Source organism: Mercenaria mercenaria, unplaced genomic scaffold (genome assembly GCF_021730395.1).
Source record: "Mercenaria mercenaria strain notata unplaced genomic scaffold, MADL_Memer_1 contig_3416, whole genome shotgun sequence".
Classification (NCBI taxonomy): Eukaryota; Metazoa; Mollusca; class Bivalvia; order Venerida; family Veneridae; genus Mercenaria; species Mercenaria mercenaria.
The window spans coordinates 18,872-34,794 of record NW_026461551.1 but is presented as its reverse complement, the minus strand read 5'-3'; the positions used below and the strand labels follow the sequence as shown (position 1 = coordinate 34,794).

General features: G+C 34.7%; 1 protein-coding gene across 1 annotated transcript; it reads left to right on the top strand.

Annotated features, from left to right (window-relative positions):
* Positions 1 to 11: 11 nt before the first annotated feature.
* Positions 12 to 8,005, top strand: LOC128553041 (uncharacterized). Its single transcript, XM_053534148.1, has 2 exons — positions 12 to 431; positions 5,937 to 8,005. The coding sequence occupies exons 1-2, from the start codon at positions 70 to 72 to the stop codon at positions 7,312 to 7,314; spliced, it is 1,740 nt and encodes a 579-aa protein (XP_053390123.1). The 5' UTR covers positions 12 to 69; the 3' UTR covers positions 7,315 to 8,005.
* The last annotated feature ends 7,918 nt before the right edge of the window (positions 8,006 to 15,923 follow it).

The following is a 15,923-nucleotide window of genomic DNA, read 5'->3' as shown; positions in this document are numbered from 1 at the left end:
AGTCAAAAGAATGTAAACAAATATAGACTGAAAACGAAACTAGGACTGAACTTTTATAACTATATCAAAATGGCGTCAGGAGGAAGTATAAATACAGATATTTTGTCTGATGAAACGTTTGATCTGCTATGTACTATGTGTAAACGTAAAGGCAGAAATAGCGAAGCTCAGAAATATTGCGTAGAATGTCAGGACTATTATTGTTTAATCTGTGTCAATGTTCATGAGGATGTTCCGTCGCTAAGTGGACATAAGATTCTTGACAAAAGACAGTTCCCATCAGGGTCAGTCAAGACAAGGCCGGGTTCCAGCAAGCATTTACCAGTTGCACCAACGGAGAGATGTGACAGACACGTCCACAACTATATAGACATGTACTGCCAAAACCATAACGATGTTGCTTGTGGCACGTGTATGGCTATAGATCACAGGTAAGACTGCTCTATCTATCTAGAGTTGGCAGAACAACGCTCGGTGCATTCCAACGCTCGGCGTATATCACGTGGGAATTTCTTAATATGTATGGGGGCAAGGGACAGTAAATTTGAAAATTCCACAACTCTGCGCTGATACCAGTGCGAAAATATCATAAAAAATTTAAATTTGAAAAATTCAAGGCAATTTTTAAGCGAATGTCTTGCATAGACATAGCACTTCATTATATGACATTTTCAGCCTGCCGATTCTGTTGATTCTGTGATAGAAACGAGAAAAACGCAGGTTTCAGGACACTAAATTTTGAGACAAAAATGGCCCAAAATGCACACCTTGCGCGGCCTGTACCGTATTATCTGCAAATGACTGACCTAAAACGCACACATATTTTTAAAGCATGTGACCAGACAAAAATAATGGTGGGAAGAAAATGATCTCATAACCGTTTACTTTTTCCGCAAATTTGAGCTGAAGCTGGATGGATGGATGACCGTTTCCAATTCGTCTAACTTCCGTTACCTCAGGTAAAGTTTTAGACCCGGCCGTCTACATGGAGCTAGGAAAATCGATACAAGCACATATTTATTTTACACAATAATCACTCGTATGCAGGAATCCTTAGTTCTATAAACATCATAAATAACCAGTTGAATATATATGCCTGTACAGTATGTCTATTTTATTTAAAAAACGTACCCGGGCCAAATGCGAAACTGGCCCCTGCCACTTTAAGATTTTTCAATTTATGACAAAAAGCGGATTTTACTGGTTCTGAACTTTAATACATCTTTTGCAAATAAAACCACACAAAAAATAATTTTAGTATCATGTAAAGATGTCCGTGTGTGAGCGTCTAAATTAGCCCACCCCTCTCGCGCAAAATAAGCCAAAATTTACAATTTGTCGCTACGAGCCAAATAATGTAAAATACGTCCGTTTTTAGCATTTTCTGGCGTAATTCAACGTATTCCGTCAATAAAAATGATATAAAGTCATTTTCGCATCTTTTTGCGAAAATAAAATGCCCCCACTCCTTATTTGCCTATTTAATGGGGTCCCCACCCTCCAAGCATCCCCCTGATCGACGGAATGCAGAGCTGATTGGCTAAATATGCGCCACGTGGGTCCCATTTCGTTTGTTAACACCACGCGTGTTTTATCCAAGTGAGGTTCATTTCCGGTATGGTCACGTGATCACAGTAAAGCAGACTATGCAAGGCTAAAACCCGTTCAGTTTTGTGTTCTACTCTCATTCTGGTACAACAGGTATTAAAAAAGTAGCTTGCGGGTAGAATTTTAGAAAAAAAAATAATTATTTTATTTCTTTATACTTTCATAAGCTGTAAACCCTTATCATGGCATTGTATACGGAATCACTGTACTTCACTTTTCTGTAGCTTATGCTGTTCAAGTAATTGATTACTATATTCGGACTAATGGCACTTCTGAATAGATGTCCAAGAATAATGGAAATATATCATCAGCATTTATTGATAAGTTACTGATTTCATACAGTCAGACTCACTAATTGTGACAAATCATCTTCAAACGAATTCCTTAAGCTAATTGTAGTATAAAATGTGTTTTTTCAATATATAGATGCAGAACAGAGAGGGAGTTTATTTACGTACATGTTTATGTACTTAACTTATGATAAATTTGTTAATCTAACTTATGTCTTGTGTTAGATATGTCTTATACTTCACTTTAATGCATAAATAGTTCGAAATTACAACCTGTAGGTTAATATGCCGTAAGCCGAGTGTTGGTATACTTCCACCCGAACCGCATTAGTTTTACTGGTATTAGTTTTAGCTCCCGCCTATAACGTCACCATGTGACTAGAAATATGTAAACAATATGGTTGAATACTCGAAGATTGATGTACAAACTGAGAATAAAGAAATACGGTAAGTTAATATTAAATCTTTAATGTATTTTTTACGCCGAGCGCTGTTCTGCCCACTCTAGATTAAAACGCATCCCACGTGCAGATTCAGAGGGAGGGTGCATCCTGCGCATGTCTCTTCCTCTCCACTTGTTATGTCAAGCACTTTTAACATATTTTCCTACGGAATTTTAAACTCTTGACTTAAGGCAAGAAAAATTTCTGCTCGCTCTGCTGACTCCTTACTAAATTTCACGCCGTGCAATATTGCTAAGCATTTTTGAAGTTACCTGCCCGTTTGCTAGCACATGCACCTTAAAATTATTAAGATGAAGTTTAATAGCATAGCGCATATTCTTCTCGATATTTTAGCATGTCCTCATTCGTTACAAGTTCAACTAAATACTATAAATTTGAAAACTTGAAAAAACACAAATGTCTGTGGTTACAAACAAAATCTTTCAACTCCTATAGTAATCAGAATTCCGAGGGATCGGTTGGTACGATTTTAGAAGGATTCTGAAGATGTTATAACACGAAAAGAACATGTACTAACGCTATTTTAGCATAAAACGCGTAAAAACTAATAAAGATGAATGTAGTGTCCCTCAACGTCATCAAATTCCCATGAAACGCGCGGTAAAGTCTATGTTGTTTTTAGCTCACCTGTCACAAAGTGACAAGGTGAGATTTTGCGATTGCACGGCGTCCGTCGTCCGTGCGTCCGTAAACTTTTGCTTGTGACCACTCTAGAGGTCACATTTTTCAAGGAATCTTTATGAAAGTTGGTTAGAATGTTCATCTTGATAATATCTAGGTCAAGTTTGAAACTGGGTCACGTGCGGTCGAAAACTAGGTCAGTAGGTCTAAAAATAGAAAAACCTTGTGACCTCCCTAGAGGCCATAATTTCAATGGATCTTCATGAAAATCAAAAAGTGACAATAACAGCAGTTTTATGCTAGAATGAAAAATAAAGCTAAAGCATAAAAATTGTTAAGCTCGCTTCGCTCGCGTCTTTTTATTTAATACTTAGTTTTCTCTTTGTAAAGTTGCCTCATAATGCATGAAATATTAAGTAGATCTAAATCTTTTTAAAGCAACATTCCACACAGTTTTATGATATCCTTAGGACAGTCGGTACATATTTATGCAATCTCGCCAGGCATATATATATGTTTTTGACAACACAGAAAATGACGTCACTTGACATTCAGCCATTTTCGAAAGTAAAGAAAATGAAAGTAAAAATATCAAACTTAAAAACGAAAGCCTGTTAGTCGTATTTTGATTCTTCGATAATCCGGGGTCACGCGCAGGGGTCATCCCGTCTAGATGTATGCGCGTGGACTTTTTTTCTAATGACCCAATAGGGAGTCAATTTTGAGCATTTTCTAACGAATTGAAATTACCAGGGCATGTCAGCTTTTCATCTACAAAAAGATATTTAAGCTCGGGATAAACACAAATCACACCACAGTGATCCGTTACGCAATAAGGGTACATTGATAATTTTGGAAGTTCATCAAATCGCTCAAAAGGTCGTTTTTGATGTTGTCTCACTCTGAAAGTGTCAGTATATTCATCGGATGTAAGATATAACCCTATTTGAGAGCTGCAGACCCAGATATTTCAAAAATATTTTCAAACTGAATTTCTTGTAATAAATGTTGATTCTACGGAAGCGTGAAAGGGCTATCAGACGCTAATACGTTTGGTTATGTTATGGCTGTGGAAAGGATATACGGAAACACAATATCAAAATCTAACGGGCGGCGGTGTTTAGGGTTGGAGGCCAGTATAATGATTGTATCAACATATTTACACAAGTACGAGATAGAGTAAATAACCGCTCTTGATCAGTTACATCATTTTTTGTGAAGTTAATCCTTTCTTTACGCTTAATCTATACTAAAATGTGTCGTTGTGAAGATTCAAAAAGTACTGTTATAAACAGAAATACAAAGAATCACACTTTTCATGTCTAAACTTTCTTGGTCGGTCGTCAATGGAAATAATATAATATTTTTAGTTACACCCAAGGCTGTGATAAGGATGGAAGGTTGGTAAGATGTGCTCGGAATATCTGTATTTCTTATTACTGTCCTAATTAAGCTGGATGGTCTATGAAAAAAGACATACATTCATTGGCGCTGTTGTTATGCGTAACACTTTTAACGTTAATTTCAGCATGAAACCCGTGAACGTTTAAACCAAAATTCAATGTCATTTATTCATAGAATAATAAAGTATATTGCAAAAATAATTTTATTAGTTTTAACAGTTACTGTCAGATTCAAAAACAGTTTATCTCGGATCCTGAAAATAAAAAAGATACTGTTGATGAAAATGTCAATTTTCGATGAAATTGAAATACCAATGTTTGTCATTAGCGAGTTTTAAACTCAATTTAAATTAAATAAAAAATTCTGTTACGACTTATTTCTTCAGGAATATCTATTCGTACATTGAGTTAACTACTCACACTTTCTCTAAATTACCATACATTCTCTTTTCATTTTTGTATTACACTACGTTCCTGGTCATATGATACATTAAATACTCAGTTCCAAAAGAAAGTGTGCACTTAGTTTTCTGTTATTTTTTCTCGTTTATTTTCATGAAAACTTATAATGTTTGGTACCAAAATTTAAATCAGTTCGTAAACAAATTGATGTGCATTTTAGATTTTGAGTTATACCTGAGAGTTAGTGTATGAAAAAATCGTCGGGGAATTTTTGAAATATTTAAACTTAAAAAGTGCACACTTTCTTTTGGAACTGAGTATAGCTCGAAATGCTATACAGTTTTATTTTGTCCGTAAAGGCTGTGTGCTGCGTTGATCAAAGCATGATATATGTATCAGTGTACGTATTTACTTGGGAATATATATGTTTAAACAACGTCGTGTGTCGTGTTGTATTGTCACGCGTCATGTTGAATTGATTTGTGTTCTGTCGCGAGTCGTGTCGTATTGTCGCGCGTAGTGTTTCATTGTCGTGCGTTGTATCGTGAGTAGTGTCATATTGTCGCGCGTCGTGTTGCATTGTCGTGCGTCATGTCAGGTCTTCAAGAAAGTCATGCGTCAACCTAAAACACAATAGACGAGAGACTGTATTTAAGACCCGGCTTAAATTAATACATATTATGTCACTATATGTAGTATCAAAAATGGATATGTTTTCAGCAGGTTTATGCTTTCACGCAGTGATTATAACTTATCGGTTCGGGCCGAAAACTCATAATCATAATCCGCCGGATAAACACGTGCGCTTTCGGGTATTTTGAGATTTCTTTAAAAGTACCCCAAACTATTAAGTCATTAAGATCTAGCATCAGGAGTTGTAATTACTCCCTTTGAGTAGTGCAACTAAACGTATGTATTAAATACACTAATACACAACAGAACCAGGCAAGGAGGTGATACTCGGTCTGGAATTTATAATTGCCCTCGGGCTAAAGCCCTCGTGTCATTGTTCATTTTCTGGGCCGATTATTACGTCCCGGCCCGGCTCTGTCGTGTATTAACCTCTGAGTAATGCATGGTATCTTATTCGTTTGCAAAAAAAAAAAACGAAATGTAAGAAATATCTTATTGTGTTTCTTCTTTTCAAGGTCATGCAAAAATATCTTCTACATACCAGAATTTCTCCAGAACAACACCGGCACCACCACTACCAGGGAAATTCAGCAAAAGCTGGACTCAGTTGCTCAGGCCTTGAAAGAGCAACAAGAAAAGTTCAAAAGAGAAAATGAACGGCTCTTGAAAAGCAAAATTGCTACGCTGGAGAGCATCAAGAAGCTCAGAAAAGATATCAATGACAGACTTGACCAACTTGAAAACAACACTATATCTGACATTGAAGAAAAGTACAAAGCCTTCATAAATGAAATGGAGGACAGTATCAGAATATTGGAGACAAACAAAGCTAGTGTAAAGTCCGCTCGAAACAAACTAAATCTGGCAAGTGACAACAAATTGCAAAACTTTGTGAATGTCAAGAAAGGAGAAAACATTGCTGAAAATGCGGCTAAATCAGTAAAAGCAAACCAATTACAATCTCCATTCAAAGACATTGATTTCACTGGAGATCATAGACTAGATTCTTTGTTGCATGAAATAAATGTTTTCGGCAAGATTGAACAGAGAATAGCCATGAAGACAGAAAACATTGGTACTGTGAATATTCATAAGAACGATTCTTTACTTCAAGTAAAAGGCAGCACAAAATATAGTGTTAAAGTTCAGTCAGATGAATACAGGTGTGATATTATCAGCGCCTGTACTCTTGAGGATGGAACAATGATACTGGCTGATCAAAACAACAAAAAGCTGAAACGTTTAGACAGTTCTTCATATACTGTCATAGACTACTGTGATCTGCCTGGGAGTCCATGGCAAGTTTGTTCTATCAATAAACAGCAAGCTGCTGTATGTTTGCGAGGCAAGCACAAAGTGCAACTCATTTCACTATCAACTAAAATGACATTAACAAACAAAATTAAAACTGGCTTTGCATGTTATGGTCTTTCATATGCTGATAGCAATCTGTACATTTCAGACTATACATCAGTTTATATATACAGTTTATCAGGAAGAAAGCTGAAGCAGTTCAGTAAAGATCAATCAGGACAGAATCTGTTCTCTGTCATCCGCAGTGTAGCCGTCAGTAAGGATGGTTCCAAGATTTATGTTGCTGACAAATACAATGGACTGATTATACTGGATTATAACGGGACAATTGTTGAAAGATTTAATGACTCACAGTTAGAACGTGCCTATGGTTGTTATCTTACAGGTAGAGGGCTACTTGTGTGTGGAAATAACTTCGACAATGTGCTACAGTTTGGACTGAATGGTAATCCTATAGGCGAGGTTGTGAAATTTAGTGATACATTTGCTAGTCATCAGGCAATATGTTGCAATCAGCAAATGTCAAAGATGATTATAGGCAGAGACGAGAATGACATAGAAGTATATGATGTGATATGAAGTATATAGAAACTTGATATGCATCGCAATGCTGAATTGAATGACATTACGAATGATGATTACAAATTTTATCTTATCATTGTTCTACTGAAAAAAAGAGCAACTTTTACTAATATTCATAATATGAGTATCATTATTATGTATGATTGCCATCATAATGCAGAATTAATGAATGGATATGACACTAACATTTTACACTACCAGTTAACAATGCTAATTTTGCACCTGCATTGATACTATATACTATCCAAATGAAAAAATCATTGTTATTACTGGGCGCAATCTATAAATATATGTATTTTTCATTTTGTATATTTTGTCATATCATGAGGGTGTAAATGCTTTTATCAATTGACACTACAATAAGAAAGATAAATATGTACCAAATTTGAATATTTAAAAGCCTGTTGAACAGTACTTACATTTAATTTGCAGTATGTACATTTTTATTAAATAAATGTTACAAGATTTACATTAGAAATTTTATTTCATTCTCCTCATGCATTTTTCATATTGGTCATATTTATAAACCAGAATCGAGTTATCGAAACGCAAAATCATGTCCTGGGGTCGTATGTCCAAAGATGTTTACCTTGAGAGGATCATATGAAGGTCATGGTCATGTATATTGGTCAGTTTGAAGGTCTTGTCACAGGATCATTAATGTAGGCGAAACGGTAAAATCTGGTTAACCGTACGTATGGACAGACAAACTTGCGTACAGTCCAATTGCTTTATGCACGGGAGCATCAAAGTATGTTGCAATATATACACTGACAAATACAACATGTTTGTTAATTCTTTTAAGGAATTAATCACGGATTTGTACTATAGGCATTTCCGGTGAGCTGAAAGAATCATGTTAACAGGCAAATCGACCTGTATATTTTGACATTTTGTGTAGTTTTCAACTGATTACACACAATGTCAAACCCGTTATTTGTCAACACAAAATGTTAAAGCATTCTTTTTCTGCAAAATATGATAATTAAAAAAAGTCCCATGCATGATTTCAAAGTTACAGTCTATACCAGATTAGGCATAACCTTTGATACCAAATCGTGATTTGAACAAATTATTATTATTATCTTTTTGTGGCAAACAGTTCTCAGGCTGCCAATTTAAAGGCAATATCGGCGTGTATATACATGTAAAAGTTAATTTCGGGCCAATGTCTGCCATAATGACCTTTGATCCTCAAATGATGTGACGGTAACCCGACCGGCCAGGTCTTATGACTAACGTGACTAACAAATACTGTCTGTATCTTAGTATTCCTATGTTATTTATTATTAGCGCTATACATTTTAGTCAATCGTATCAATGCATCAGTTGAAGATGATATTTTGAAAAGTATAATTATTTGGTTTTTATAACCTCAATAAATTATATTTCATAATTATATGACATATTAATAAAGGGATATATTTTGTTACAGGTAAGGAAGTTTGCATATCTTCAATTGCATACAATTCATTTATTCATGTTATATGTATATGTATGCATTTCTGAATAGATAACTATGCTCAAAGTACATTCTAAGTAATTGTCGTCGGCCATATTTGTTTACATTTGCTTCGTGTAGATAACGGTGATATGTAAATTTGTATAAATGTAGTGTAAACAAGAAATATTGATCAAAGTTGTAATAGATGAATGTCTTACAATTTAAACATTGATTTATCCTTGGTGCTGTTATTGAATAGAAAGTATGTGCATATTGCTTAACGACGTTATCATTTACTTTTCTGCTACAAAATGGCACTATATAATGCTTAACGACATTCTTAATTACATTCTAAATGACATTCTTAAATAGAGTGACGTGACATTATAGTCTGAATCACATTTTCGATTATCTTTTCAATTTGATTTTAACTTAAAATCAATTCATGTGTATGCAAAAGCGATGGTCGATGCTTACAGTGAACTCAGTAAGGTAATACTAGTAACGCGGTAAGAGTTTTATAAAATATGCATGAATTTAGCCTGTCATAGGATTTAAATAGTTTGCTTTATGCTTTTCAGTGAAATACTAGAATATATCAGTTAAATAAAATGTTCTCTGTTTTAAAGCGGTGGAAATGTCATTTTTTACTTTTTATATCTCAGGATTCAGATCTGAGCATTGTCCACCGTGTGGCAGAGAAGTCTCTTGTTCAGGTTGACAGTTCCACACACTATGTTTCCCGGGTATTCGATATCGGATACGTAGAACTTATGACAGGAATTTCCTTTTTCCGAAACTATGTTCAGAGTCGGGCTTGAACATTCCAGTACATATTTCACGAGGCCCGAGTGTTTTACTCAATTTCAGAATTTCGATACCTGTGGTGCTAAATAAGTTCTTATCATACTTACGTGAAGAAAAAAGAATTTGCTTAGCTAGTCCAACCCGAAACGTACTTGCCGAGTGGTTAGGTTCGCTGACTTCAAATCACTTGCCCCTAATTGACGTGGGTTTGAACCTCACACAGGGCGTTGAATGCTTCATGCGAGTAAGCCATCATCCAGCTGGCTTACGGAAGGTCGATGGTTCTACCCAGGTACCCGGTCGTGATGAAATAATGCACAAACGGGCACTTGGGATCTTCCTCCAACTTCGAAGCTGGAAAGTTGTCATATGACCTATACTTGTTTCGGTGCAACGTTAAACCTAACAAATATTATCATTTTCATTTCTTTTCAAAGGATGTAACTAGAGTCACGGATTGGGACTACAACTATTGGAACGTGAAAGTTGCCTTAAACGACGAAATCACAGAGAGCATTTCATAAATTGTGGTCCCATGCTAGATACATGCGTACTACTGATCGAAGTAAATGTGCCTTTCCAGTGTAAATTAGACGTTATCGTCCCAGTTCTCAAAGATGGAAAGCCGCTGACTTGTTTTAGTTCCAGTATTAGTTTACGGAAAGTGTTTTGCACGTGAAGCTGATAATATATGAAGTATTGTTGATTGTCATGTCAGGCATGTGTCATATACCGACCAAAGTGACTCATCCTATAAAGTTACCAAAATTTATTAAACATTATCCAGTCTCAAGGTACTTGTGACCTTGACCTTCAACGTACAGGCCTTGAAAGCAAAACATTGACCAAAGCAATCTCCATTTTATTAAATTGAAACAAAATTGTCTACCAACAAACCTACCGCCTTCAGACAGTATATAGCAGTAATATAAGAATATACCAATCTTTTTCAAATGGGTCATTAGTATCTATATGATACCACACACCTAACGACTGTATAATTTGATGTTTTAATCATACGGCACTTTGACAAGGCAAGTAGACTAACTTGATCAATATTTTAGTTTATTTGGGATTACTTGCTCACACTACACATCATTCTTCAAACTTGGAGTGTACCCTTGTATTGAATCATTTCTGTTTCATCACATCTATTAACCTTCTCACTTGAACAACTACTGGAAGTGAAAATAATTAAATGAAGTAATTGTGAAGTACGAAATGAAGTGAAAACGAAATGAAGGAATATGCACAGTCATAAAAAGACACTTTCACTCTATAGATTAATTACTTGTTTTATACAATTTCCATTGATAAAAAAATTATTGATATTATTTGTGTTTTAAGAAAGTTTAAGCCGTTAGAAAATCATCACTGTTTACAAAAAAACATGGACGCTTGGCGTCTGCCCACACGGTCTTTGTCTTATCAGTTCTAAAAATAGAAAATACAATGGATTTGTTTACAAACACGATCTCTCCTATTCAATTTCCTATTAAACAAAGAAGGCTGAAAACGGTCAATTATTATACAACAAATCACTGTTCTGACGTCACAATTATTATGTCATAGCTTCAAACGGTATTACGGCACGCTGGAAAAGAAATCAATTGAACACGAGCAAATATTTAATGAATGTCGTCAAGTATGTACTTAAACATCCTTGGTAACGTGTTTGAATAGAAATAATATATTGCTCTTGAATAAATCATTGTTTGTCGTTCAGATGCATATTATTATATCACTCGGGCTGCACCCTCGTGATAAAATTCCTTCGCATCTGAACTCCGAACAATGATTTTTAGCTCCACTATTCGGAGAATAGGGGAGCTATTCTACTCGCCCCGGCGTCGGCGTTACCCTTCTTGGTTAAAGTTTTTCAGCAACCTTCGTTTTTCTGTCATAGCTTTGTTACTATTGCTTATATCTTACTGTAACTTACATTATCCATGATACAAACAAAGTATGTACAGGGGCTGGACCCATTATACGCAAGGTCAAGGTCACTAATGTGTTATATTTTTAAGGTTAAAGTTTTTCGGCAACATTTGATTTTTCTGTCATATCTTTGTTACTATTGCTTATATCTTACTGTAAGTTCACATAAATATTGTTCAGCATACAAACAAAATATGTACAGGGGCTAGGCCCATTATACTCAAGGTCAAGGTCACAAAGTTGTTATACTTGAAATTATTTTCATGTTAATTTTTTTTTTTTGAAAGCTTCGTTTATAGACATATCTTTGGTACTTTAAAAGATAATGACTTGAAATTAAAACTATTCCTTTATTGGTTACAAACCCCATAACTGTAATTGTATTTTTGACAGAATTATGCCCCTTTTGTACTTAAAGTTTTTTGCAATTTTCGCTTTCTGGATATAACGTTAATGCAATATAAGATAAAGACTTGAAACTTAAAATGTATCTTTATCATCATCATCTGCATGTGTGGTAACAATCCCCATAACTCTGAGTTGTATTTTTGACCAAATTATGCCCCTTTCATACTTAACATTTTAATAAACTTCGTTTTCTGGACATAACTTTGGTACTATATAAGATAATGACTTGAAACTCAAAATATATCGTTATCATCATCATCCTCTGCATGTGTGGTAACAATCCCAATGACTCTAATTTGTGTTCTTGACAGAATTATGTCCCTTGGTGTATCTGCCTTTTAAAGTAGAGGTCTGTTATTGAGACATATATTCATTTTACTGTCAAATCGCCGAAAAGTGGAGCGCGCTGTCTTACGGACAGCTCTTGTTTTTAAACGACAAATCACTGGATGAGATTTATTATTTATTATTAATAAGTACTTCACAATGCTAATTGCCAAATACTATATGACAAGTCGTTGGTGCAAAATGTTGTTTGGCTAATGCTTAATGTCAAACATTGACTGTCAAACGCTAATTGTCAGAAGATACATGCTAATAATTTATTGAGAAATGCAAAACAATTAATGCTAAATGCTTATTGCTAATAAAAGACAAGAGCTGAATATATCAAATGTATGAATGCATTCTTTAATCAGTCATTTGCCTTTTTGTAAATATTTTAAAAGTAAATCGTTTCAGTCCAATGTTCGAATGGCCGGCTAAATATGTTTCTGTTTTAAGATCGACAATCTTAAATTAAGTTACATTCATTAGGTTAAGAGATAGAAATCATCAATACATATAGTGTGACAATAAGCATTAATTTAGGAATAAATTAGTTATTTGATATTTAGCATTTGGCATATAACACTAAGTATATGGCATATAGCAATCAGTATGCTGCACTGAGCATTGACATTTAACATTACGTTATTGGAATTTAACATTAAGTATTTGGTATTTAGCATGACTTATTTTGTACTTGGCATAATCCAGGTAACAGGGCGCAACGGCATTCCATAGAGGCCGGAGCTCCACGGTTATAGCCAATTGCTAATGACAAAGATGTTATGCTCATTGTCAATTACTTAATGTTAAATGCTGCGTAAAATATTTTATGGAATATGCTTAATGCTAATTGTCAAATGCTTAATTTCAAATAGCTAATGCGTATTATCAAATGATAAATACTAGTAGTAGTCAAATTTGTAACTTACGAGTTATTGACCTGTATCTCTTAAACTAATGAATGTAAAATTTGATTATTCAAAATAAAGCTTTTAAAAGAAACAAAGTAATATATATATCAAAGCTCAACACCTTTTAAAAGATACATTCTTCCACTGATATATTTAGTTCTTAATTTGAATAAGCACATAACAATCAATATTAAATTTTGGTATATTTTTTTTCCATTTTGCTATTCACAATAAGCATTTATCATTTGACAAGTAATCAGGTCGGATATCCGTGCACGTTATCGCATCGCGTTGCGTAGCCACAAGCAGAGGTGAGTTATAATTTGAAAGCGCAGCATGTTTTACAAATAGCAATTTGCTCTAGAAAAATTTAGGCATTTAGCATTTGGCGTGATGCACCGGCCTTCCATACCATACATAAATATTCATCGTTCTATTCATACACCTGGTCTGCCTGTATATCTACTAATAGATATTTGCGAATTACTAGCAATCCAATGCCGAATCCTAATCTGATTTCGGATTTATTCTAAGGACATTCTCAAAACATGTAGCGGTTCAAATAATAAAAAGTTTATGACTGTGCTGTTTTTGTCGATCGACTACATATTTTACTAGTAAACTGACTACCGTACTTACTAAGTTGACGTCCGATATTTACACTCGCCCTTTTCTCTTCCACTGAAAATTATGAAGTTCATTTTGTATGAGCAGCAAAAGGAAAGGCGCGAAAGTTACGTCAACAATGCTTCGTGATAACTAGCCTGGTTCCCAGCGTGTACTGATAGTACGATTCCTGGATTGCTGGATCCTCTTCTGTCGTTTATTTCGCATGAACACCAAAAGATAAATTTTATATCTTAAATAAATGCGAACGTTTACAGATCGTGCTAATGACATGAAACAGATCACACATATATGTTTTTTCCAGAATACTGCTGATGATATTATTAAGTTGTTTTACTTTCTTCGAGTTATCGGTTCCGTAACTCCACATATGATATCTATACATATTATATTTATTCTTAAAGTGTTGTTCATTGCGTATAGAACACAAGCTTTCATAACATTTACTTCATAAATTGTAATGATTACAATCAATGCTGTGATTTTGGTAAGATCTATCTACAATATAGAAAGTAGAATTCCTTTGCAGAGAAGAAATAATGCATTAATAAATGAAATAAAGGATACGAATTCCATAATCAGTTTTGCAGTTTCTGTATGTTAAGATTAACGTGATGAATTCATCTAGTGTACTACATCTTGATGCAAAACTATGCATATTTGAAGCATTTTGCAATATTCTGAAAAAGAACAGGTTTGGTTTTGTTTTTGTTGGGTTTAACGCTACGCTGATACAATTACTGGTCATCTGGCGACTTTGATTGCCGAACTGTTAACTTAAGAAAGGTTTATTACCATATCAACGTGTAAAACAACACATAAATCAGGAGATCTGCAATACATAATGTTAGAAACTAGCAAAATGCAAATCTTAGTTCGGCTGAATCGCTGATCGCATTTATGTTCTAATCTTGTAAGGTACATATTAGAGAAATGCATGGTACGATTTATAACTTTATTTCATACCACGTAATACATATAAACAATATTATACTCCTGAAAATCGCCCCAACTCCACATTTTCCACGACTCAAACAGGTACGAAATGTAGAAGAAGCACATTTCTGCCAAATAACTTTGAAAACTTGACACCAGATCTAGAGTGGGATTTTTTTGCCTTTCTGCTTCTGAAGAAGACGCTATAGTTGTACAAGGAAAACGTGCTCCTGTCACATTCTTTAACATACTAGATGATCTAAAGAAATCTGGCTGAGGCTCAATAAAAAAAAGCATTTTCGTGAATATAAACTGATATCAGCTTAGCTCAGGTCCTGAAAATGCGATTCATAACTTTAGTTTACATGGAAAAACTTCTTCAGTCCCTGGCGGCCATGTTTACAAAGCAAAAAGATCTAATTTTTTCTGAGGGCCACCCAATAAACATTTGAGCACAATAGTCATCTCTAATAAGAAGTTTCTTAAAACAATTTATTATCAGGACATAGGACATTTCTGTTAAATAGATTTGAAATGAGCAGAATACTTCATTTCTGTTGTTTGTCGAAACCGGAACTCGTTATGAATGACCTAGATGTTTTTGTATAGAAACAAGAACAAGAAATTTCCTTGAAAGGCATGGACAAAAGAGATTCTTTGGCATAGGAGAAGATGTCAGGAAAACGTATGCGGCCTTATGTCAAACGTACGATGGATAACCTATAATCATAACAAGCCATAAGCACGCCTTGTTTAGTTGAGCTAAATATGCTAAGGATTATTTATAAAAGAAAATTAACTACAACCTGCTCTCCGTGTTATGCAAATGTCTTCACTAAAACTGTTTAACAATTATAAAATCCTACTGATCAATGACGTAATAGTCTGTGAGAATTACAAAAGAAACAACTCTTATTTTGCAACTAAGAACGAATAAGGTAGTTAGATAACACGCAGCTAAAAGTTCAAGCTCAACAAAGGACTGACTGGATAATGCGCAACGCAATGCGAGAATTAGGAAGAATGGTGTTCATTGTCCTCCCTTGTGTTTGGCAAAAGCGTCTAATACAAAAAAAGCATTTTTGTTACTGAACAATATTAGCTGATTTTTATTGATGTATAAAACAGCAGTGACCAAACCATTGTGATTAACTTTAAAAAATCGAATTATTCAAGCTTAAAGCCCGATACATTGCGATTACTTC